The sequence below is a fragment of the Bombus pyrosoma genome, linkage group LG5 (assembly GCF_014825855.1).
Source record: "Bombus pyrosoma isolate SC7728 linkage group LG5, ASM1482585v1, whole genome shotgun sequence".
Lineage (NCBI taxonomy): Eukaryota > Metazoa > Arthropoda > Insecta > Hymenoptera > Apidae > Bombus > Bombus pyrosoma.
The window spans coordinates 6,147,144-6,174,327 of record NC_057774.1 but is presented as its reverse complement, the minus strand read 5'-3'; the positions used below and the strand labels follow the sequence as shown (position 1 = coordinate 6,174,327).

The 27,184-nt window shown below is 44.9% G+C and overlaps 1 protein-coding gene across 6 annotated transcripts in view; it reads left to right on the top strand.

Annotated features, from left to right (window-relative positions):
* Window positions 1-11,009: 11,009 nt before the first annotated feature.
* The window catches only part of LOC122567787, a 164,715-nt gene continuing 148,540 nt past the window's right edge, over window positions 11,010-27,184 (top strand). For 2 of the 6 annotated variants that reach the window (XM_043726777.1, XM_043726772.1), the window contains exons 1-3: window positions 11,010-11,215; window positions 12,187-13,377; window positions 22,357-25,933. In XM_043726777.1, the coding sequence (XP_043582712.1) occupies window positions 22,430-25,933 (3,504 nt within the window). In that variant the 5' untranslated portion in view covers window positions 11,010-11,215; window positions 12,187-13,377; window positions 22,357-22,429. Of the gene's footprint in view, window positions 11,237-12,093; window positions 13,378-22,356; window positions 25,934-27,184 lie in introns of all 6 variants that reach the window. The other 4 variants (XM_043726776.1, XM_043726774.1, XM_043726775.1 and 1 more) reach the window with 4 other exon arrangements.

Genomic DNA, 27,184 nt, shown 5'->3' with positions numbered 1-27,184 from the left:
TTTCATAAAATCCTGTCTCTCCTTTGTACACGATGAATTTCCTATTTAGGCTAGTTTGAGATCCGAAAAGAACGAGTCCCATACGATGATATGCGTCAGCACGTACGGCGACAGTATAAATTCCCAAATGGAAGCAGAGGACACGAAATACGTAATAGACGAGTTGAAGAAATCTCAGGAATCGTTGCAAAATTATAACAAATACAAAGTAGGCATCGATCGATCTCTATACGACGTATGTTCTAACGAACAGTATCGTTTTCAGAGGAAACAAACCCTAAGGGATCAAAGTTCATCCGAGCAATGAAAACCAGTGTTAAACCATTAGTAGGCTGTTCTCAATGTGAACACGTCGAAATTCACCGATCTAAGGAGAAATATACGATTTGGCCTGCTAGGCTCGATAAGAGTTATACGCAATGCGGAACACGGAGAATGAATTTGTGGACATTTCCGGTTGATATCTATTGCGGGGAGATGTGATCCCATTTTAACCCATTTTTTCCGCTGAGTACTATTTATACGGGGCGGCGGAATGTAAATATTCATACAGAATACACGTATTTCTGGTGCATCGCGCTTAGTCACGGCGAATAAAAATAAACGCTCGTTACGTCGGGGGTGTTTTAGTTGCGAGATTCATCTGGCCTGTTCCATGCCAAGGGCTAAACCGCGCGCTAATCACGCTCGGTAGAGGACAATTCGGTCGCGTTCGCGGATTGATTTTCTCATCCCTCCGTTCCTATCGTTGTTCATCCTTCACCATTTTCTATATATCTCTCTCTCTCTCTGCCTCCTCTTTGTTTTTTATTTTAAACGGATAATTTTTCACGGAACAACAAATCGGTAGGCGTGCATCGGTGAACAATACCAGCAACTCGTTTGTGTTAATTTGAGTCAATTATACTTGTACACAAAGAGGAAAAACAAAATGCTATTTTCGTACTACATTCGTGTGCACTTCTATAAAAAAGGTCTCGTGCTTGTTTTACGATTAGCTCTTACGTTTTATCGGTTTAGCTAACTTTTTTCTGAAAAAAGAAAGGAAAAAGAAGAGAGAAGAGAAAGGAAAGGTACGAAAGAGCAAACGATATCGAAAGGTATTTTAAAATCCGTACTTAAAGGAGTTCTTTGATATCGCGAGGAGGCAAAGAAATATTTTACTGCTGCCTCCCTCACCCGGTGTCGGGTGGTTTTCATTTTACATGACAGGACTGGTCGATTGTCGGGTGTCGGAAGGAATCGATAAAACCATGCCGCATTCCGATTCGCGGCATCCTTTCCACGTCGCTCTTTTTTCCGGTGTCTGGAACATCTGCATAAACGTGCAATTTCTCGGCGACAGGTAGCCATGGCTACCACCTTCATACATCGAACCATTGCACACATCTCAACGTCCGCTCGACACAGGATCTCCATTCCTCGGTCTCGTTTATTTTCGTTCCTCGTCGCATCCACATAACCAGGATTTTACAAGGGGACATTGTTATTCGAACGACAAAGCAGACGTCGGTTGTTATCCTTTCAACATTGTTCGTCAACCGCGTTTAACTTCATTTCGTCTGTGAATCATATTTGCTTAATGGTACAACCGATACAGGATACTTCCGTAGAGTAAACCAGTCGCCAAGTGCAATGCGTCGCTGTCATCATTGACGAACTGTTAATATTTTATTACATATGTCATGCAAAATACATCAGAATGAAAATGTGAAATTTCATCGAGTTTCGCCCTTTATTTATTTGATTGGCTATTCTTTCCAAATGACGTTCCCAATACATTTTTTCATATTTAATTGAATTGCATTTTCCCAGCTTGCTCCGAATATTTCCCAAATAAATAATTACCAACTTATCTTTCAATGCATATGGGCCAATTGTTAATAATTTCCAATACGTGCATGCACAAACAGAACGATTTTTTGTTAAGAGGAAAACGCTCCACCACCTACAGCGTATTGCTTTAAAATAAAAGCGCTCAACATCACGTTTTGTTAGTCCAACTTTTCTCGTAGCTCGTATTTTTTAGCTATATTACCGCGGACAGCGTTGCGCACGCGAAATTTACATTGCAAATATTTTTCCGCGCAAATATGCTCCTGTTTATTGTTCCCCCGCATGGCTCCATACACCCGCGGGCGCTAGATGAATTTATTAATTCTTTGTTATTCGTTCATGTCTCCGAGTACTTCTTAATTACATTTTTCTGCCGTAAAGTTACTACTACTTACGCCACGTTTGCCTCGTAAACACGTATATGAGAATACGCGTTGATTTATTTGGCCAAAAAAAAAAAAAAAAGAAAAAATACATTGCTTTACACCCTATCGACTTGTTTTATATTCTACCGCTTGAAATTTCTTAGATTCCTGGAAGTTTGGCCGTACAACGAGTACGCTTTTAAGATAACGACGTGTGTGGCTGGGGGAAAAGGGGAACTACATAAGTTCTAGCGGTTGTGTGCTGCACATTGTACAGGTTCGGTTATCTGCATGCACCTGTGCCCGACTTGGATATCTGTTTGTGGCCGACTACGGCCGGAGAAAGGCGGTTCTTTCTCCATTGTAATTCGGTAGCCTCGGGCTACTCCAGATTGACTATACTCGACTGACCATAGAGGAGCTTGAGGCAACGAGTGTGCAAAACGGAACAATGGTCGTCATGTCGGCCCTCTCAAAGCGCGGCGTATGCATTTCTTTTCGTGAAGCATTTTCTGCTTACGGGGCGTTCGAAATGTCAAGACGAGCAAGATAAGAGATCGCGGCTTCCGGGTCAGGCAGCTTTTCTACCAATTACCACGATACCTGATCACCGCGGGACCCGTGTCCTTATTTAAATGCTATTCTAACGAGCGTCCAGCTGACTCGACAGCGAGAAAGAGCATTATATTCTCGTTATAACTTTCGCCTACACGATACGTGAAAACATTTTCCTCTTTGCTTTGGAAGATGTAATTTAACCAACTATACGTTCATATATACTATCAACATTGCAATTGAGTTTCACGCGGAGCAATTTCTTGAACAGATCGGTCATTACCGCCACTTGCATGGACAGAGCGAAATGATTAATGCTATGATTCCTGTAATCCACAGTTCAAGGTTACGTGTTATATGATAGTGAAGTCTCGAGAATTTTCTTCCCTTCCAGCTGTGTCATATGGAGCACACGCTAAATATTTATGTTCCTCTCGATAGTATCGAGCAACGCCTAGAGGTTAGGAATGGAAGCTACCGCGAAGCTGCCTACTCGACGAGCATCCAAAGAAAAACAAATAAACGTGGTATTCCTAGTGGTGTAGGGCAGATGGATTTGCCATTTCGGGTCACCGGAAACGATGGGTGTTGGTATTTTTGAAACGATAGAAAGCTTTTGAGATGGAAGTGAATCCCTTGTTTTCATGCTGTTTTAAGAGGACAATAGTATCTTTCCGTTTCGTAAAAGAGAACTTTTTGAGACGATTGTTTTTTCATTTAATAGTAAAGAATTAAATTGACTTACCCTTCTATGCGGCTTATCCACAGTTGCGTGGCATATCCGCGATTGTACGGTTTACCTATGGTTGTACAGTGTAAAATATGAAGTTTGTCGTTATTCGTTACACATAACGTAATACTCCTTGAATGTATTCTCAGCTTCAAAAAAGATATTTTATCACTAGCACGAAGATCACTGAAGTTTGTAAAGTTCCAAATTCAAATCAAAGTTCATTTTAATTTTATTCGAACCACAAACGATATCGTGATGTTACTTCAGATCGCGGCTCGCGACATGTCAATAAATACGAAAATGACACTGAGAATAAGATGGCACCCGACGATACTTTGAATTGTCAGAGAAAAATACGTTAATTGGTCGATTTATCTAAAACGAACTTCATCTATGATATAATCGATTTGATTGGCTAAAACAATATTGGCGCTCTGGTGGTCACTAGTGAAAGCAATGATTTTGTAAAGTACGCGCGTCGTGATGGGACATCGTGTTTGTGATACAGTGAATCTGCGTGAACTTCATTCCGAATGCGACACAACTGACAGCTCGACGCATAAAAGGTAATATTCTGTATTTGCGTTACGTAGCAATCCTCTCGGCAATCTAGAAAAAAATCTGTCTGACTTGAATCCTAACCATAAAAATCCAACAGTGTAACCATTTAGCTGGTGCAGCGGAGTCACTCGTTGCCTCGAATTAGCCTTGACTCTATTCTGCTTTTGATCAAAGATGCCGTTTCTGCAAGTGAAATCATTGCGAAATGTTCGCTCGAATGCGAATAATCTCGTCTGTTCTCGACTTGTTGGCGCTCCGATCGCCGATGTTATTTTCTTTTCTAACAATGGTCACCGTGTGTTTGTAGATCGAGATATCGTCGAGCTTGCACACATTGGATCGTATCCGTGACCAATAAACCCCTGTTCTCGGCCCTTTCTCCCGGAAACGCATCAGGATGAGTCGCAGAGGCTGTTACCTCCTGCTCTGCGTCGTTGTCCGTAAAGGTAAGTCACGTTCGAATGATAAATACCGCGAGTACACGCGGCTAGCGTGCACAGGGCCGTATCAACTTGGCGTTCCTTTGCACGCAACCGCGTGTCTATGCATCGCATACTGTACGTCCATTTCGCCCTCGAAACTGGTTTCACTTTTAATTTACAAATAATTATCCGTATAAACTTCCAAGAAGATTCTACACAAATGATAGAAAATTATAGAAGCAGAAGAGCTTCCACCGTATTTCTCTACTACGTATGTAGAATGATTTATGAAATTAGATATAATTTTTATTTTATACACGAGAGAAGAAACGACCGATGAAAGATGGCTTGCTATCTCACAAACGACGCTAGTATATAGCCATTGTATAGGAAGATGTTCTTCCCTTGTTGTCATCAATATATTCTCCCCAAATTTAATTTTACACCGTTCCATACATAAGCGTGAATAAGTATGTAACTTCATTTGGAACGCTGTATGGCGATTACTATTGCAAAGCTACGTTCCCCCGTGTTCTCTGGTCGTATTCGCGAAATTAGCAGAGCCGATGAACGCTACGTTGCATTGACTGTGCAATGGCGCACATCTGGTGCTCCGTTCGGTACAGGATCCAAGCGCACAATATGATCACGGGGACAAAAGGCGGAACACCATGAATATATCCTTAGTGGCTGGCCTGCTGCGTCTTTGTCTTACCGTATCCTCTCTCCTTCTCTCTGACATTCCGATTTTTCATCCCCTGCATCTCCCGTCCTTACCATGCAATTTTTCTGGGCTCTCTGCTCGTCGACCGGCTTATTGTTCCGATCCTGCGTTAAAATATAGCCACTCGAAAAGCCGCCTACACAGGGGACAAAGGCAAGGAATTTAAGGCAGTTTAGGAGTTTCTGCTCTGTATGCACACGCACCCCCATTTTCAACAGGGTCGTCAGCCTTTATGTATCCGCGTGTATTGAACACCATCCGTTTGGTTTCTACAGGAAATTTCCAAACAACTGTCGGGGAAAGTCGTTGGCTAGCCGCTTTTCTGCCTTTTGGTTTCCGTACCGGGAATAGTTTCAACGAACTCTAATGCAAGCTGGTTAACGCGACGGAGTTGCATGGAAATCAACTATATCGTCGGTTAGTTATTTATTGCGGGATTGTAGTTTATTGGCGTTCCTTCATCGTTGTTCGCCACGGAGGAATTCGACGCGCTACCTGCCGTGGGCTATGGAGAACACGCGGCTTTTGTGAAATTTAACCGGTAATTCCACCAGACTGGTTTACATTTCTCTGCCATTTACGGTCATTCCTCTCTCGAGAGAAATAAATGTTACAATATTTATACCGCTTGATGAACAGTCTATCGATTTAGTTCAACCTCGCGGTTATTCTCTGTTTCTTCTTGTTCTCCTTCTCGGTAACCGAACAATTATCGCGGTGGTCTTCGAAACGTTCCATCACGAAACGGAAAGGGGATCGTAAAGTATCGTTAAAGTATGCTGTAGAGCGAACCCGACCTCTGGAGGTTTGGCCTCGAAGAGCAGTTTCCGCTCGCAATAATTCCATCGTTCGTTTCCTGCTCAACGGCGCTTTTTGCGCCTCTGCTCCACTTTAAATACACGAACACCGCACCTACTTCAATTCCATCGTTATCATCGAGTCACTCTAATCTTTGACTTCGCGTCTTTTCCTGCCACGAATACGACAGAGACCAGTTCTGTATAATCATCAGTCGTATCGAGACATTAAGCGATACCGGTGTCACTGTGACGCGGTAAAGTGGCCGCAACGCGTTCTCCAAGCGACATGACACGAAGATATTTGACGAGTCTTGAAATTCGAGCTATAAAACCGAAACGCAATTGCGCGACCTCGTAACGGTTTGCTAGACGGAAGGAAAAACGTAGCGGATCTAATGGGTCGTAGTTATTTTCCTATTCGACCTGCTGCACCAAGATGTCGATCAACGTAAAGATTCGAGGTCAGCAGTGCTAAAACGTTCGTGAGACAAGCAAACATCGAGGTTTCACGATGGCCGTTCGTTTCAGTCGCGGTAATACGCGACCCTCGGTGGACCGAAAAGGCTTGGAATCGCATCCGGAAACCGGTTGCAGAAAATACACGTCACTGACTGAACCGTCCCCTGTAATTTTACGGGCGAAACTACATTTATCTAGAAATTACACGTTTTCGATGGTCAGTGCTCCTCGACATTTTACGTTTCGATGATAATATAGGCGAGTGGATCAGGTAGCTTTTTGGAAACAGCATCGCGAAACTTTTCGAATAATTATCCGGAAAAATTCGCAATGGTATGGTTCCTCGGAGTTGTTAATTCGTACTTCTAATTTTCTACCTTCATTTCTGTAATTTAGTTACACGATTCCCTTCGTTTGCGGAATAAAATCTGGAATTTCCAGAGACTAATAACATCGGTGATGTTTTTTGTCGACGATCGCGTATGATTTCCCGGAAAAATTTTCGCGATCGCTTTGTAGAATAAACGCATAGCGTTTATAATATAATAACTATTTTTCTATAATATAATAACTATTTTTGAGGCGAAGCGGTAGTCGAAATTCTCAACTTTAGCTACGGTTGACCCATTCCTCTGGCTTCCGGCGTGCTTTAACGCGGTTCGAGAATTCTCGGCGAGCGCGTTTGCATTCGCGACGCGCCGCGCAATGGGCCAGTTAACGTTCTCTCGAACTACGCAGCTAGATTGTCGTGTGCAGCTGCCGACGTGGATTCTGTATTAACGCCGCGAACAACACGATTCACGCAACATCGGCTCGTTCTCGCCAGTGTTGGCAAAGTCTATGTACTATATCCTCCCTGTCTGACCGAAGAATTCCTCGAATCGTGCCTAATCCGAAACTTTGAAACGTCGAAACCTTTGAAACAGCGATGCTAAGCATGGATAAAAGATTATTGAAAATTGACGCTGTTTGACGTGTTTCTATGCTCGAGGCTGCGTTTGTCTCCACGAAATCACATCGTCGATGTAGTCGCTTTTGTCTGGAATACGACACCCATGATTCACAGTCGTCTTTCGACGACTACAGCATTGCAACGTCTGCAGTTGGCAAGGGAGGAAATATATTTTGTTACCTAATTAGTAAAAAGGTAGCGCGAAGTTTCCAGCTATTGGTGTAGCGAGTTCGTAGAACTTTCGCAGCGAGAAACCTGAGCGTTACAATGAGAACGCGAGACAAACGAAATCCTTTCTCAGAGAAGTTATGGCGAGAGACTATGGCGAAAGTTTTGCTCAGAATTTTCTCAAGCATCGACACCGGCGGTCTCAACGTCTCTGTTCTTTTTTCTTGTCTTTCTGTTTTTTGTTTTCTAGTACATACTCCAAATGCCCTTTCTATGTATCGTTCACAACGTGCATCGGTTTGCATATTTAAGCAACAACGTTTTCTCTGAAAGCGGCCCTCCTCAAGACGTTTATTTGCACGAGTGTTGCCGGACACGAGACAAAGTTTCATAGGTCGTGTTTGCGGAGAGGTAACGTGTTAATTCGCAAACTTGAAGCTCGCAGTTAAAAGCTCGCTTGGGAAGTTGCGTCAATTTTGGTAGGTAAACCTGTAAACTTTTGACTAGTTCCTAATCTCGCACCGTCCCGCGCTCAAATTCCTAAGATTCGCGTTTCCAACGGCGGCACGACGAGTCTCAGAGTCCTTGGGTACCAACAGAGCGAGAGGCGAACGCACGCTACGCGCGCGGAAGGCTTGTTTTACGGAAATACTGGCGAGGAACGAGGAAACTTCTCGTTCTCGGTGGTTTGTCGTTTGCCCTGGCATAATGCGCCACCACCCTTCCCGTCAACCCTTAAACTCCCTCGTAAACAATTCCGTGCTCGTAGCGAACATGCTCGCAGCTCGTGCTGCACGATTTACTTGGGATGAAGAACATCTAAGCTTTTTTACGGACGTCGCCGCCGGGTCTCTCACAGGAAATATTAGCTTATACAGGGAAACGATGCTTTCCAGTTTCTCGATCGTAAAAATCTGTTTACCGACGGGAAACAGGTGAAAGAGGTTGATGCAACGTGTATAAAGTTCTTCCTTAGATTAATTTCCTTTTTTGCGTGACGTCTCTCTCGTTGAACTCCTTGCTTCCTGTTTCTTTCTGTATGGAGACAAACTCTAACGAAAAACTGAACAAGGGTGTTTTATATGTCGGAGAAGGATTTGAAGTATGGGCGTCTGATGAACCTTCACTCGAATTGACCATCGTGGTTATGTATTCTCGCTGATCGTTATTAGTTCCGAGGTGATGATTACAAGAGGTTACAGGTAATGACGGCAATCGGACAAACGAGAGATCGATGACAACGAACTTGCCCTTATATAGTCTTCTCCCCACCTCTCGAGTCAATCTTTGTTTTTAAGGAGAGTTGCATAATTATTCCATACCTCTGTTGTTACATGTCCGTCCCGTGACCGCCGCTACGTTCGGCGACTCATTATGTCACCTCGAGCCCAAGGCCATCGTCATAACCCTGAGTACACATAATCGAATTAGCGTCTTACAACTATTTCCTATTTTTATTGCTTAAGGGTAGCTACAATAAAAGTCCGGGCTAGAGTATTGGAGATTTTCTTAATCACTCCAAAAGAAAGGCCCCGATGTCCTTTCATCTCCGACATATATTTTTCTCTTGATTTTCTTTTTTTTTTTACGTGGGATGGAAATGAAATTTTCGAAGATATTCCTTATGCAAGATTCGTAGATTTTTGGACGGATGTCTTTTGGGAAATTGAAATCAGCAGAGGTAAGAAATTAATTAAGAAGCGCGAATATTTAAGGGACTGAACGAATTCGCGCACAAAGCTCGGTGAAGGCTATTATGCAAGCGGTGGCGAGCTCATAATTCGATTCACGGGTGGAAAAGCGCCGGTTGTACGGCTACTACGAGCCGGAATAAACTACAAGCTTATATCGGTGAATAGGCGCGGCACAAGTTCACGTGAAAAACGTGCGATATGCACGCGCGACTCCCATTCGAGTAATACGACTCTACAAACTTCCGTCGCGCGATACATTAATAAATCCGCGAAGTCGCCTTTTCTCATATGTACGTACAGTTGCCCGCTGGCGATGTAATCGTTCGTTTCACTCATGTAACTTAACATCGTAGTGAAAATGAACCAACAAATCCTGCTGATATACCTCGCCGTAAAAACGAAATAGAAGAAGAGAAACAAAAAAAAAAAAAAGGAAAAAGATATAGAAGAAACAAAAAAGCTTGAAATTCAGGTAGCGCGTTCGAGGCGCGACCGCGAATAAGAATCTCGAGATTAAATAGAAGAGAAACCACGTGGGACTCGATTCGTACCGTCAGACCTTATTCGTTGCCCTTCGACGCGTTTTCGTTCGATGGTGTGCGTTGAACTTTGTCCGTGTGCGAAAAACATCGTCCACGCCGTGGACCAGTCGAGTTTCTTAATGAGGGAGACGCTCACAAGAGTCACTGTGTATGCACCTTGATGGCTGGTGTTGGTGCACGCATACCTGCAGGTATGTGCCCATGTGGTACGCAGCTGGGGCACCTCCGTCTCCTATCGGAACCAGCTTCGCCACATTCCCTGGCCTGACTACCTGGGAACTCGGTGTTTCGTCACGAGCTCCTCGTGCTCGTCACTCTTCTCGCACGATCGAGGGGCTCGAGGCCGCGTGGCCACCGCCGGTCAAACTTGATTTTCGACTGTGTGGAATTTTTGGGGCAACGTGGACGGCGCTTCATCTCAGAATTGGTTTTACCCAGTGGTAGCTTTGATAGTTTGTTCGTTTTATTTTTGGATTCGGTGGCGTGCAGTTTTTTAGTTCTCACCGATGCAGCGGGATCAACGATACAGTCGCTGTTGACATTCGGGAATTGTTGACTTATCGGTTCTCGTGCGGTGATAGTTTAATTTCGTTAAAACGTCGCGCGCGTCGGTTGAGTTTTATTTTGTTTCGATGCTATCGATGCAGAGGGATGGAATTGTGACGTGTCATTAATTTAATTGAACGATGCCAGGGCGCGATGTGTTGCGTGATGCTTTCACCCCGACCTCATTCGTCTTCCCTGACTATGGTCGGACGAAAATTTTCTTCCTTTTCTTCGTTCGTATTTGTCGGCTGAAAGAATCTTCTTTCCTATGGGTACGAGCTACGTTTATAAAATTGAAGACACGAACCACGATTTATGAAGAGCCACGGAAGAAAAATAATATCGAGAATTGTAGCTACTCTGCGATAAAACTCGCACGTTTTCCTTGAGAATATGGTTTTCGAAATTCGAGCAAGAATTATTATCTTCTACTGTTGATCGTAACGCTGCGATATTTTATACATCCGTAGCTTGATTCTTTCTCTAGAATTCAACAATACAATTTCAACAAAAAATACGAATGTAGCGTATCGTGCTATGGCACATCGAAGGCGGGGCCCTAGAGAAATCGGACCCTCGGTTGCTCCGCTCCTGTTTGTCGTCCCTCGATCACGATCCCGATCCACGCGGCAGTCTTGCCGCGCCAGCGCGATCGAGAGGATCGATGTTGTGCATCGCGCCTGCGTCTCGATTTTCGACAGATCGGCTCACCGACCAATTTCGTGAGATATCAGTGCAGTGAGATAAAATCAAGAGATCTTTTCCTCAATTGTGCGAGCGATATTCCTTTGAGAAAAATATATCTGTGAAAAATCTGGAGATAATATGTGGTACGGTTTTCTTAGTGACATCGCGCAGGTGATTGTTCGTTGAAACAAAGTATTATTCCTTTCTCATCCATAATTGCGAGCATCGTTAATTCACCGACAGCTTTTTTCAGCCGCGTTATTCAAACTCCCTCGACCCGAGGCGTCTCCGGTTGTCGCGTTGCGTTCGCAGCTCCGTTTCGTCTTCCAGCTTGTTCTCCTTCATTCTTCGTTGAACAACTTCTCCTTCCGTGTTCCTGTTTTCTTTCCCGTGGAATACACGAGAGCATACATCAGCTACCGTGACGAGCCATGTTTTCCACAGTGGATTTCCACGGCGTCGCTATGAGGTGAAATATGCGAGTTTGCCCCTCTAGTGTCGACAGTAGCAGACAATTATTTTAATGCCCTTAAGATCACACCCCGCTTACAAGATCTTTCTCACGTAATTTCTTAAGAAGGGTATCCGACTCGTCTGCCGCTCCTTAAGCTTGTTTAATCTCTTCGTCGTCTTTTAACAGCGCCACGACATAATCCAAAATTCATTGTCTCTCTCGAGTTTAACCTCGTCCATTCCACCGGGACCTTTCTATCGTAACGCTGTCAAAATTTATATTCCTCCAATTTCCTTCTCCTTTTTTTCTTCCCTGTCGCTTATTACCATCAATTTTATTGCCTCTTGATACCTAACCGAGGTCTCCTTTTTTATCTGTCCATTGAGAGATAAAAAAAAATGACCCTTGCTCGTTAGGTTATAATAAGTACATACTGTAGTTTGTAGCTTCGTATCGATAAATTATATCGTTCTTTACGATCCTCTTCCGGGCTGCTACTCGTCCGTAACGAATTGCCCTCTTCTGTTTCTCAATGCGAACGCATCTCTTGGTCGAACGAGTTGCGACAACCAACGATACCCGTCGATCTTCGCAGGTTTGCCCGATAGACGGTGGAAGGGGCGCGAAAACCGGAAGCCTGGCACGCTCACCAAACCATGGTGATTAATGTTCGACGATCGTTTTACAGAAGGCGCATCGTTCCGGCATAGCATCGAGCGATAGGCTGCGTGCACTGCTTCGTTCTCGCGACTGATAACAGTGTTTGAACTGTCAGTCCGTCGCGTCGGACTGATAGTGAGTCCGGTTGCACAATTAGACGCCCGTGAAAAGTTCGACTCGGCGACCGTGTGATTAATCGTGTTGACTGACGTGTCCGACGAACAACACCGGAAAGAAAGAGTTACGAGACATTGCGACGATATTTCAGTGGTTGCCGAAAAACCGGTGCTTTCGAGCGGATAAAAAGAAATGGTACCGGCGATCGTTAAACATCATCTATACGCGGAGAGCGTCACGGGGACGTTAAATTGCACGATCGATGCGTCCGCCGGCAGAAAGAAAAGATTCTGGAAGACACGCCGATAAATAACACAGTGGCTGAAGTGTTCCACGAACGATGCTTGCGGTCTGCTGGTATCTCGGTTGAGACGCCGGCAGAAATAGAAGCCAGTGATTGATTGTGCGAGGCCCGTCACGAAAGGAATGTAATCAGCGCACGGTGAATCTCTATCCGGTTAAATCACAGTGTTTACTCGGGGTACGATCATACACGAACGTGCTCGAAACCTCGAGCCAATGTCCTATTCTGACTCGAAGTTACCCCGATGAAAAGTTGTACTTTGATGGAAAAGTAGTCTGGTGATTGTACGAACGACGGTGCGTAAGGTCTCGCGAGTCTCAAGTGTGACGCTTGTGTTTCTTGCACTGTTCCCTTTCGAATCGAAACGTCTCTGTGCAAAAGTTTTCACCGAAGAAGACGCGAGAATCTATCGGTTGAACGAGCAGGCGTGATATTTCTCTCTTCGTTTGAAGTTTCTTACTTTGGTGTTCTACGAGTTGCTTTCCTTGCCCGATAGTGCATCACGATATTCTCTCGTGACTATCACGCGTCGAGTCGCGTAGTACATACCTGTTGTCACAAATCAGCGGATGACTTGGCGGCGCTGGACTGATAGCGAGACCCATTCGGTGTGCAATCAGGAATCACCGATGGCGCAGGGCATCGAGTGGCTGACAACGTGCACCACCGGTTAATGCCGGCTACGACGAAATTACGCTGTGCTAGCGCAGCCAGAAATTGCCAGGATAACGTAGCCACAGTCGATTACCGGGAGTAGTCAGCAGGAGAGATCCGATCCCAGCGGATTCGTCGCGCTAGGTATGTATGTACTGTACATTCTATATACCTTTACACATGCTCGCATAATGCTCGTACTCGAAAGTAGATTCGCCACCCGCGATTTATGAGTCTCTTTAGAATTGTCGTAATTCGCCAATTTGAATACTTTGTATTTCTTCGGAATTTTGAGTGGCCGTCCGTTTATGACACGGACAGGCCCATTCCCTTCTTTAGAAAATTCCGAAGCACATGTCCTCCCCTAACAGTAAACATAATGACTTCGAGGTCAGATAAAAAACCCCGGGAAAGGGCCAGCCGAAAAGGCACGATGGACAGACGAAACCCAACGGCTGGTAGGGAGAATCAGCAACGTAGAAGGACAGTTCATCATCAGACATCGTACTATGCGGGTGAAATACTTCACTCCTAACAAGATCTTACCACCGCCGTGTTCATAACATCACACTTTATTTCTATACAACAAATACAGTGCTAGATTACACTAACACTCGATCTATTAAACCTCCTCCACCATGAGCGTTAATTCATTCGAGGTACGCGATATCGACCGATCGGTTTGACCTGACCGATTGCTCTTTAGTCGAGAATTCGCAACAGTATTCTTTTTCTTATCTCATGGATAAGTTTGTGATTCGTGTAGAGCGACTGATGGAACTTTAACTAAAGTTGATACATATAAAAATGGATTCTTAAATCCGAGGAAAGTAGTAGGTAATGATAGTCGTTCATTAAGAACGAATATTCGCCGGAATATCCGCAGTAAAGATTCGTGCGTTTGCTGAGTTAATCGTCAGCTCCCTGATATGATATTGTAATATATTAGTAGTAATCGACAGCGTCACAGTAATTAAAGATACAGGCAGCGCGGCATCGTAGTATGCACGGTTCTCGACAATTTCACGTCGCTCTACGGTATCATTCACAGAATCCTACGCAGAGAGAATCCCCTCTAGCTTGATACGAAGATCGAATGACGGGGCGAGCGTGGGTGTACTACGCTCGTACGATCGGCAGACGCGGAGCCGGTTAACGCGTAAAATGCGAACAAAGAAAGTTTCATGGGCGCGGTGATGACTTATCGCGGGTTCGTTTTCGGTTTTGTTTCGTTTCGACCACTCGACCGTATAGTCACACGAATGCTATGTTAAAACTTAACGATTTTACAAGCCGATGATCGCGTCGATAAATTCATTTGGTCGTTATCCCACTTAATTACGGCTATAATGGATTTCGAGAAATGTTTACGTCCATGCGTTTCGTGTACACGGTTCGTCTCTGAAAATATGTATTTCTATATGGAAAAATATTTAATAATTTTTGATTTATTTTTCTCGATTGTATTACGATTACTGGAAACGCTGTGTACGATACTTTACGATATTTTGTATTAATAAATCCAGTAAATTTAGATAGTGCGGATTTGAAAGTTTCGTTCGAACGTTGGCACGTTTATTCGAGCATTGTTTTCAGGAGATAAATCGGGAACATTTTCGTATTGTGATAACCTCATTCCCGGAATAAATTTTCGAATTACCAGCGTCATTAGGGATTCGGGAAAAATAACGATTGACGCGAAATTACTGGATGAACCGGAGCTCGTGCCACGAATAACGAACGGTCAAAGCACTACAGCGTGCGTGGCCGTACGATAAAGCTCGACGAACATTCACCACGGGCCGATTCATATTCCCTGCGATTATCAGTCTCCGAATGAGCCGAACAATGCGACGAGAATGGCCGCGCGCCGCTCGTTCGTGTTGGTTATCTTCGTGTGAATGCACTTGCAGCCCGGCACGGCGTCGCGTCGCCCGGTTTTGAAAAGAGAGAGCGCCGCCTCGTAACGAGTGTATCCGGTACAAAAGCGAGATCAAAGACGAGCAGCCGGCAGACTGCTCCGTTCCGAGGAATCGAACGTCTGTGGGAGCGTTCTCGACGACGTCTATTGCCTCCAATATCGTGGAATCACGCCTTCGTTAACGTTGTAGCTGCACGAAATCCTACGAAAGCTCGTTGTACTTCGTTCCTTCCTTAATTTCGACGAAATTAAATTTTTTTCCACGGCCAGATGGCGGGAGTTTGCATGGTTACGACGTTGAATCGAATCAACGGAGTCCTATGGACGTGCCAATGAACTCTAATCGATTACAATGAGTTCCCTCTGCGAGACTGATAATTCTTTCGACCGATGGGAAATTCGTAATCTACTTTTCTCGCAAGGATCTGTATCACGTACAGTTGTGAAAATAGGGATTACACCCTGAGCGTGGAATGCCTTTGAATTCTGGCTTTAAACATCTGTCGTGGATCGGGGGTCATCATTTCGAACGTTGCGAAACATTTCTCACGAGTAAAGCTGGCTCTTTTCTCATCCAATCGCGTCACAAAGCGGCAGAGGAGCTGGTCCAAATTTAGGGCAATAACGAAGGATATAAATAAGTCGCGTACAGCGAGGCTCCTCGAAAGAAAAAACTCATTTCGCATCGCGGTGGTACGATATCTCGCACGAGTTGGCAACGCACATTGTCTTGTCAGAAATGGGCACGTGGTTTATTTGCAAAGAAAAACGACCCGCTTCTCTGTAAGGCCGGGAAAAAATAGAAGAAGAGGGGAGGAAGAGAGAGAAGACAAGAGTACGGCCCCTGGGGACCACATCTGCGGGCCACGAATCAGGCCCCACGTGGAGAGAATCTTTGCTCAAAGTAAAAAAAGTCGCAAGGGGTGCGTCTTGTTACAGCTATCATTAAAGACTTTAAAACAAAACAAAAAAAAAGCTGGCTTCCATCTCTAATATCGTTTATTAAAAACATATTTCCGTACTTTATGAACAATCTTAAAGATTTCATTAACCGTTCGAATATGGTTGCCGTCAGCGAGTAATATTAATATTTTATTCGAGCTTTAGATGCGCGGCGATAGCGTAGAATAAATTCTGCAGGAATTTGAAGTAAATTTAATACAAACTTTATAGAAAATTTAGAAAGTTTGTGGACCGCTTATCTTCGTGTATCGTACGGGTAACGATATTGTATTTATCCTTGTCATATTTTTACGTTTCGAGGGAACGATTTATGGAAACGTAACCGTACTTAAAGGGCTGAAAAAGCAAGCTGCAATTGGCAATAAATATTTACAAACGTTCGAGCCTTGATTGATTTACAACACGGGGTACACGAGTCAGGCACGAAGAGTTAATCAGCGACCGTGAAGGATCCGCTACTTCCGAGGTTTGCAAGCCATTAACGATGAATAGGGAAAGGAAGACTTAATAGAGCGAGGTGGCCACGGACGGTGTGTCGCAAAATTCAATCGCGGGGGCGCTCTTTCAAAGGAGAATGGAATCTTTTTCTTAATTGCAGCAACCCGCGCGTTACACTGTAACCACGCGGCATATGATAAATAGCAAGCAACGATCAAAGGGAGCATCGCAATATGAACAGAAATAGCGATCGTTTCACGGGGCATTTCTATGCGTGGTTCGCTCGGTGCAGTTGCACAGGTCATACACCTCAAAGGCTAGCCTTGTCAGGGCCATGAATAGCCCATCGGCTTAGGAACATGGTGGAGAAGCAGGGTAGGAGCTCGTGAAAGGGCATCGAGTGTTTTCAGAAGGTTCTCTCGAGAACCACTGAGATACCATCGAGAAGAATAGGGACGAAAGGTTAGAAGCGATACATCTATTCCGATTTTTTCCGAGGAATCTGGGTGGCATCCTTAACTTGGAAACTCACTTTCCTAGATTTTCCAAGAAATGGCGTTCAGAGAACGGCACTCCCTATTTTCTCTCCCATGTCTTTTGCTCACGTGTTTGTACTAACTTTGAAATTCAATTTTGTAAGGTCGTTTATTTAGGTCCTAGAATCGCATACTTATATTCTGCATCTGTTTATTTACATTTCAAATTAAATTTCAAAAGATTTTGCACCGTGTTCATGATATATTCATAAAAACTTTCTGAGGTAAGTGTTTGAATAATTTCATGAGCTGGCGCAGTTCTGTACTTCTGAATGTTCAGTATCTATATTCGCGAGGATCGAGTTCCCTATTAAAAATGCTAAAGATGTAATGAAACTTTTATAACGAGATGTATTAAAGAGGGAATATTGAAACGTTCGATGCTCATCTTCCATGGCTACGATTTTTAATATCCTCGAGGCGAGATTTTTTTGCCTCCCATTAATATCCATATCACGTACTTCGGTATAATGGTACCTCGGTTACATCGCCGGTCTTTGTGAAATGATTGATATTCCAAACGTGTCTTTCCCTAGCGTTCACAAATTCGGAACGAAAAATTTCAATTCCCGTAGCTCATAGAATTTTGTACCGATTCTGACAGAAAAGAGAATTCCCGCTAATATATTTTAATTATGCAGTGATAAAATATCTACCATTACGCGGATATAATCTTCTTCCATCATCATAGACTCTCGTGGCCGCTCGTGCTTTGATGCCAATCTACAGGGTGTTTCATTAACAGATCCTTTCTGAGTGAACGAACAACTAGGGTCACGTTTTGTTCGGAATTAGGTTATGCACTCTGTCTCCTCGGTCCTTTATTTCACACTTCATCGCATTTTACTTTATGCTCCAATCGTGTGCATCTGTGACCTTATTCCTTTCTTATATATAAGATTATCTAAAATTAAAACCATTCGGGTAAATGCAACCTTCCGATAAGAAATTCTCACTTTATATTTCCATATGATCTTTTACACGTTGATTAAAATATTTTCTGCTCGAGTTGCAGCACAATTGTAGTAACACCCTGTATGCAGAAATGCGTGTGTGATTAAGTGGCGCGGAGGAGTTGTATTATCTGACGTTATGTAGGTGAGCATCAATCTGTTAGAAAGATTAATGGTTTGACATTATCATGCAGATATGGCGAAGTCAATCTGCGGGTTTTTTGAGACGCGCGAAGTCTTCATTTTCACTCGACGTGCCAAAACTTCGTTTATCATGTTCGACGAAATCGCGATACTCCGATACTACGATGGTTTTTCCCTTTGCCTTTTCTTCCTTGTAATTTTATTACAAAAAGTTCTCTCGAAACGTCGCGCCTGTAAAAAGGGACAAGCTTTTCACATCGAACTGGTAGTACGATTAAACGCTTTAACGCATGAAAAGCCGAGCCTTTCATCCAGTTATCAAATTTACGAGTGGAAGTGCGATGTACGTACAACTGCGAGTTGTCTGTCATCGCGTCACCGAATCAACGCAATTACGTAAAGCTTTCGTGACACGATCGAATTTGCACATAATGCGTTTTATACATTCAGGTCTCACAGTCGAGACAGTTCCTCGTTCAGAATCATTGGGGGAAACGATAGAGACGTAGAAACGTGAAAGAAAGAGAGAGCAACGTAGGGTGAAGCAGAAACGAGATTAAAGGTCTCGTCGCGCGATCAATTGACGGGTCAAAAAGGTTTAAGCATCGTGCACAAGCCACTCGAACGAGCTGGTTTAACGAGCCAAACTAACGCTTACGAGTGTTTTCGCGATTGATGCTTGCAACGATTATTAACCCATTAGAAAATCGGTGCCACGGTCGAGTTGGCCACGTTGCTCTTCACGCATTCCTGCCCCGTTCCATTCACAAGGCACGCGAGTCTTTCCACGTTGTTGTCGATGAATCGAGCAGATACGTTGTTCTCTCGGAGACGTTCCGCTGCTATTGGCACTGGTCCAGTACCTAAAGGTCCGTGAAGCAGCATGAGTACAACGGTTAAAAAACGCTTCCTCGATAGATAGGGGTGTCTTTATTTACACCCCATGCAATCCGGGTGGTCCGGAAGCGAATAAATCGAGAAGCATTCCCGTGGCATAGTTGTTTTTTCTCTAAGTGAGACGTTTCTTTTCCTTTCTTTTTTACCCTGTCATTTATCATTATTTTTTACCATTTATTTCGATTACATCTCGGATACTGTTTGGTCATTTGGAATTCTCACAACTATTTTTGGCAAGCTTGTTTCGGAAACTTGCCATAATTACGATCAACTGTACGACAAGAGGAAAGACATAAACGGTGGCGTGTAGGTAAGCGTGCATGCAGCTACGCAAAGAAGTGTTCCAAACCCACGCGGCCTCGATCGCGTAAGCTCGTTGCACGATGGTAACAAGTGTGCATCGCGTTATGCGAATTAACAACGAGTGCAAAGATCAGCTGTTAGCCGTGCAAAGAAAGTGTATCGTCCACGCGTATAATTAGTATTCGTTCACGCGCGATCGTTCCTCGCCGAGGCACACACGAGAGAAAACACAAGGCGTCGACTCGTGTGTGGTCCCCCTGAATCGTGCGCGCTACTCGATTCATCGGCTTCGAGTCTCGTCGATTGGATGCGAACGAGTACGGCACGAGACAGTGGAAATGTTCGTGTGTGGTATTTCGACGTTCACGAACATCGGATGTTAATTAGGATATTTTTCTTTCCTTTTTTACGATCCCAACCAGGAGAGTACACATGTCAAAATTCCATTGGAGCGTCAGTTTTTAAACTTCGAAATTGTCTAGTTTGATTTGACGTTCTCGATTGGTATGAAATTCATGCAAATGTATGCCAAGGAAAGTTGCTGTAACCAGAAATCCTCGAGTTTTTTTAGAGGCGGCAGCTTTTTCTTTCGATACTAACCAGTCACGGCCAACGATCCGAGAATCGTGTTAAATCCCAGCTAACTCTTTGATTCTGGCAGACATCAATCGAGATCCGGTCCGTTTCAGTCTGCTAGATTTCAATTGCGACGCAAATTACACCGATCCGGTGGACCTGAATCGAACAAGCCATATGTCATCCACTTGTGGCGGTTTCTTCTCGTTTCTCTTTTTCATCCAACTAATTATATTTTTAACTTTCCAGATCCTTCTTCGTTACGTTACGCATTCTCAATGTGAATTAATATTCGCTGGAAAAGCGTGTACCGTTTTCGCTTAAGCTACTTCAATTAGCAAAACGGAAATATGTCTGAAAAATGAAAATATCATCTTGCGATAATCATAGCACCTTGATGCATCTCGTTACGCGCTTCACTCTTAGGATCGCTGAATCGCAGCGCAACGCGCTTGGAATTTTTAATTCCGTTCGTCATAGCATTACAGCGCCGCGAATCGAATCTTTGCCGATTTCTCACCCGTACCGCCGTATTTCATATAATTTACCGGAGGCACGCTAGTTTAGTTGGTGCATTCGATTACGAGCTCGCAATTCGTGTGCTCTGGACGAAAGAGAAAAATTTTATTAATAACGAATACCAATGGCGAACTATCACAGAATTGCAACAGACGAGTACTCGGTATGGATGGTCGCGGTTATTAGCCGCGTAACGCGATCGCAGTAACGGTTTCAGAGGTAGATTTAAGATCCGGGTCAGTGCATCTGAAAAATAGGTTTTTGCGGTAGCGTTCCGCGTTTCAGCGACGACGATGGAACGCCGCCATTCAGAGTGCCGCGTTCCAGCCGCCGCTGGAATGTATTTTTTCCAAATGACAATTACAACGAACCTTCTGTTTCGTTCCGTTCTCTTTCTCTTCCGTTTTTCGTTCTTTTTATTCACCAGGTACGCGCATTATCTCGCAAGAAATGATTTTGTTGGTCGTTTAGCGGTCCAGGTTAACGCGATAAAGAGAAGGAGAGAGAGAGAGAGAGAGAGAGAGAGAGAGAGAGACTGTTAATCGCATCTCTCGGTTGGATTTTCGAGGCAGCACGCGGTCGACGTCTTAATTGTGGGTCAATTTCAGAGAGAGAACGGGGCCACGGGCGAACAAGGCATATTTCTACGCACGAATCTCCCGGCGACGCGGTGGCCCACGGCCGATATCTCGATGAACAGATCTAAAAGTAGAACTCCAGCCGAGAGATCCTTGAGGCGAGGCCGCGTGGGAAACGTTAGAACGGTGTGTGGAGTACATACGTTTGATGGGACGTCGGTTTAATTCAATTTACGCTGCTCGTGATCCTATTCCCTCGCGTGAATTGAAATTAATCTGCCATGGCGAGCAAGACTTGACGTTTCGATATTTATCGCTGAAATTTTTGAGACTTTGCTCCGTACTATCCCTGTGATCCTATCGATGTAGTCGGAATTGCTTGTCCGCAATTGTCTGGAATTCTTGGAACGATCAGCGGGTAGTCGTTGAGAAATAAGCAGCTGGAAATTTATGCTGACGAAACAAAGGCAATTTAGAAACAAACGAGTTTAACCAATTCTAGTGTGTAACTCGAATGGAATCCATGGTTAATTAAATTATAATTAGGAATTAGTTTGTACTATCCCCATGGGAGAATTTCTGACTAACCGTTTTGATAACGATTAACGGGTATATCTGAAATGAATGCGTGGAACAATTAACAAGTCGTTTATGTTACGAAAAGCGTATTTGTGAATTCATAAGGTGGACCTAATCTTTTGATATGTCGATGATATAAATATACGCGACGAGCGTAAATATACTGCTCGATAGTCAATATTCAGCGTACAACAGTTGAGCAGGTACATTGAATTCCAAGCGGCCGTTATGGTCTTTAACGATTCGACGCACGAGCACGTGGCCGACCATTACAATATCTAATGCGCCCCAGGCCCGAAAACCGAATTAATTCCGACCGGATATCGGTCAACTACCGGATACTCCGCCATTGGTAGAACGTGCGGTTGCCGCTTAACCGGAAGCCGATGGGAGAACCGTTTTATGGAAGCTTGTGTCTTCGTGCCATCGTATCATCAAATATTCAAAAACCATTCCTCTCTTTGAATTATCAATTTCAGGAAGGAATTTCAAACGAACACTTTCAATTTACCATTCGCGTTCTCTCCATCTTTAACCCTTTCACTTCGGATTAAAAGGATCATCCGCCGTGGAGTAATTGCGTTGCAAAATTTCGATTCTTAATTTACATGGATAACGCAATTAACGTTATTTCGTACACTGTCTACAGCGAAAATATTAAACAGCGTATAAGTATCGTGTAATGCATAGTAATTTGACGGGAATGTTCGTTGCAGGAGGGCAGAAAGAAGAAAGGAACTTTTCCTGGGAGATTCGAAAATGCGAGTACGTTGGCATTACCGCTGAAAAATGAACGATGAAATAATCTTGAAGACCTTAACCGGTGGCGGTAACATTCCATTCGCCGATGAGGATGGCACGGTACCGGGCATTGACCATCGCCGCGTTCGATCGAATATCACGCGGAGAGAGCTGACGAAAGAAGCCACCGCTCCGACTCTAAGCTCGAGGAACGTGCAGAGTTTCACCACTTTCCGTTCGATAGTTCAACCGAAGATCGTTCAAGAGGGTGAGTATCGTGGTGGTGAACCGAGCGTCCCGATGCTACAGAAGAGTTCGATGTTGAATCAGAGAGAATTAGCTCAGCATAGACAGATCAAGCAATCACCAGCTTTAAAGAGAAACAGGAACGAGGCGATCGAAACGGGTTTAGAGAATCCTCTGCAACGCTACGAGAACGCCGTGTTGAAGTATCAGAATCAGAAACCGAAAGAACGAGCAAAACGACCGCCGAGTCACGATCGACAGCAGCAACAGCAGAACCACGGTTACTCGAGCAGCGACGAGAGCGTAGTCAGGAACAAGTCGAAGAGCATCAGCTCGATCGACACGCAATCGGTGAACAACATCTTGGACGAGTACGAGGATCTCGATTACAGAAGATCGTCGGACTTGAGCGACGTCGGCAGTATCAGCGTGTCGAACTTCGAGGCTGTCATGATGGATCAGCAGAAGAAACAGCAGCAAGAAAAATCGAGAGTCTTGGCGACGAGGATGCAGCCCAAGTGTTCGCCGGGCCGGGAGAAACCCCAACCAGTTCTGAAAGTGAACCAACAGACCCAAGTGAGACAGCGGTCCCGGGAGAGGCAGAAGGAATCCGTAAGACACGTTCTTCCATCGTCTCCGACCGAGGACAATTCCTCTTCGTGCGTTTCGCCGGTGGCTGTGACCGTGGACACCAGCCGAATCAGAGTTCCAGAGGTGCTGTTTCGCAAAGGCGAAGTTCAGAAGAGGGTGGACGAATGGTTGAATCAGACACAGAGTCAGAATTTCTCGGTGTCTCGAGAGAAACCACTGACCAGATCGAACAGTAGCGCCGATCAAAAGAGTCAGAGAAGATATCGTCAAGACTCGAGGTCCAGATCGATAGACGAAGGAAGGGACAAGTTGAACGGAACGTCGTCGAGTTACGACGACCTTAGTCGCGCGGACAAGAAACTGGAACGCAAGGTGGACAAAGTGAACGTCGGCGTGAACACGAGTAGGGGCACGTATAAAGAGTACCTCGCCTTGAAGAACCGAAGCAAGCAACAAGATTACGGTTTCAGCGCGCCAAACAGCGTGATAGGTAGATCGCGAGACATCAGCCCTTCCACCGGATCGAGAATTCCTCAAAGAGGACCCCTGAGTTCCAGCTTCAGATCCAGACGATTAGAATCCACCAACGAAGTCAGTCAAGCGGATAGCATTGGAGGAGAATCGTCGCAAATTTACCAGGCCGAAAAGAACTGTCGCGTCAGAAGCGCGGCCGACAACAGGCTGACGAATTTGGTAAAGACCAGAAACGAGTCTGATCATAGCAGGATATCTGGAGTAAGCGGCGTAGCTACCGGTGGTTCGACAACGGCGACGATCACGAGCACGAACGCGGCGGCGACGAGCAGCGGCACATCGTCGGTTATCCCCTGCAGGAAAGCGTCGTTTAAGCGATCACAGAATCACGATCAAAGCACGATTGGCGCGACGAGAGCGCTCGTTAAGGAAGAGACAGGCCAGAGAGCGAGAGGAGGTTGTGGAGGGAACAACATCTCGAAGGGCCCGAGCAACCTTGGTGACCAAGGCGAGCCGATCTCGCCAAATAAGGACGGAGAAAGTAGGCGCCCGGCTCTCACGAGCGATTCACCGCGAGCCGGTGATAAACCAGCCGATGCTGCCTGTAAATCGATGGAGGTTTCGAGGAGCGTCGATCGGCCCACACGAGATACCCTGAGGATTGCCGGCGAATCGGCCGATTCTAGGTATCTTCAAGATAAGAGAGAAAACAAGGTGGATCAGACGAGGCAGGAAACTATTTACGGCGCCGTTGGTGCGCGTGTCCGGACTCTTCAAGGTCAGCAGGAATCTCGCGTCACGAAACCGAGAAATCTTCAAAGCGGCATCGCGCAGTCAGAAGCTAGAAAGCCACCGGTTGTGCCGAGGAGGGATCAGATTCCTTGTTCTCAGGAATCGAAGGACGATCGGGCGAGGAATTCGCCGATCGATTCGCCTCAATCCACTTTTAAACCTAATAGTCGCGTGTACGCGGCGTTGCAACAGTTGAACGAGCAAAATTCGGCAAAGAGCAGATCGGCGGCCAACAGTCCTTTGGAAAAGTCTCCGAACAGATCGCACTATTCTTCGCCGAATCACGTGGAGAAGATTTACGAGCGCAGCCTGCAGCCTCAGGTGATTCACGTGGATGACCTCCAATCGATCCTGCGACCTTCTTTGCAGGTTTCTGCTTATGGCGAAGGTGGAACAGGCGGTCGATCAGATCTCAAGTCGCCTCCCAAAGAAGCGGTTATGCTCGACGAACGAAACGAAAAAGAGAGAGAGGCGGACGAGGAGGAGGAGGACGACGACGAGGAGGAGGAAGAAGAAGAAGAAGCGGAGGTTTACGAACGGGTCGGTGAGTTGCGGTACGAACACCTGGAGACTATCGAGGAAGACGATCAGAAGAGCGAAGCATCCGTTTGCAGATACCCGGAGATCGGATTGAGTCAGTGCCTGAAGATTCAGCAATGCCTGCCGAACGGTAGATCGAGAGGAGGTCCTCCGGAGAAGAAGAAGGAACCGGTGACGTGCACGAAGCGGGACCAACAAAACGAACCTGCCAGGACGTTCGTCACGTTTCACTCATCTGGCTCCCCTCAGGGTATCAAGACGACGAACCTGCAATCTCGATCCGCAGCAACTGGTTTGTTAGAGTGCAACGAACAAGAGGAAAAACGGGAGGTCACGGAACCGATCATGATCGTCGAGGACTTCGAGATCCCTTACGATTCTGGGAACCTGGCCGACAGAAGCCAATCGTGTCACACGCGGGAGAACAGCAATCTATCGACTGCCACTATCCCGGTGGACGAGTTGGAGAGTGAAAGGCAGGCGGCAAAGTTCAAGGTCGAAGACGCGTGTCTTCGATCGAACGAGACGTCGGATCGGACAATGGACGATGCTAAGGAAACCAGCGAGATATCTGAAAAATGGGACACTGAGAAAGGAGAACGAACGAACCTGAAGGAGACCGACGACCGTGGCTCGGTAGTGAACGAAGTGTTAGTGAAGAATCTTCAATTCAAGCAGGATTTACCGAAAGATTCGGTGGAGCACAGTGCTGGTGACTCGTTCGGCAAGATCATCGAATATGTCGGTCAGCAGAGACCGATCGGCTTTCATAATGTTTTGTGCGACAATTACGAGAACGTGCAGAACGCCAGGTTTAAGGAAAACAAGGTGTACGTGACGAAAGAGGAGATGGAGCGGCAGAGGCTGATGGAACTGCTCAGAAAGAGAGACTACGAATCAGTGAAAGCGGTGAGTGATAACAAACCAACGTTATTACGCTTCCTTCTTTGTTTTTCTATAGATGTAGTATAGTATAGCATATCGAGACCTATTAAATAGCGCAAGGTGTTTCGCACCTTTGACCAGCTTCCCCTGCCATAAGTAAGGTGTGTTTCCAATAACGTGATACACGCGTAGTATAAATTACAGCGTATGATTCGAGACACGGTCGAGTAGTTAAACGTAAGCTTTATTACGATCTAGCGTTAATAGTATCTGTACACGATTGACTTTATCGATTCCAGGATCTTAATCGGTTTCGCGTTCTAGAGAGAAAGGTCGTGGATTTTCACGAATCAACGATGTTTCACGGGCACGGTTTCACAACTATCTCGATCGTTCCAGTAGCGTAAACTCGGCCGTTTTAATTCGAAACGAGATAAGCTTCGCTGGAAAGATACGGTTGACAGCAAACCAATAATTACATTTACCATTTCGCATCGGTTGTATATATTGTGTTCCGCGTGCTGAGTCAGTGGTTCTTCCAATAATTACAAGTCGGAATTAACCGAGATACGTTCGATTCGCTCTTTATCTCGATCGCGTATACGCGGAACGGTCATTACGGGTAAAGCCTCTTTTACTCGTTTCGAACGGTGTTCCGTTTGCGCCGACTAGCTGACCGGTGTAATCTGGCGTGCAACGCCGATTTCGAACTTCACAAATTTCGCCTCGCACGATTTCGACCGAATCGCGTAAACAGACCGCGTTACGGTTGGCAAACCGCCATATAATAGAAAATACATAGTTGCGAGTTTCTGGTCTTCTCTCTGTCTCTAATTACGTAAAATCTGCACGAATGCGCGGATCCCTTTGCGTTAATTCGGCCCTCGGAAGCTGCGCGTTATCGACTGGGAAATGTCGCTAGAAAATAATTAACCGCGATTAAATCTTGCTTTGAACATTAATGAACCGTATGAAAGGACCGAGTACGATTTTAATGATCGTGTACGTACAATCTCGCTTACACGTAAAGATATTTTCGTTGGTTTTCTGATACCACTTTGTGACTAAAAGTATCATTTTAATATGATAATATGAAAACAACTTATATAAGGTGATTAAATGTAAAAAATATCAAAATTACTTACAGCTATTAAAACTGGCAATATTTTCATATATTTCTGTACATGGTTTCACGTGCCGCAGCATCTTAATCTGAAATTTTAAACGAGATAATAATTCTTCGAGATTTTGATGATTTCCCGATAATATCTACCT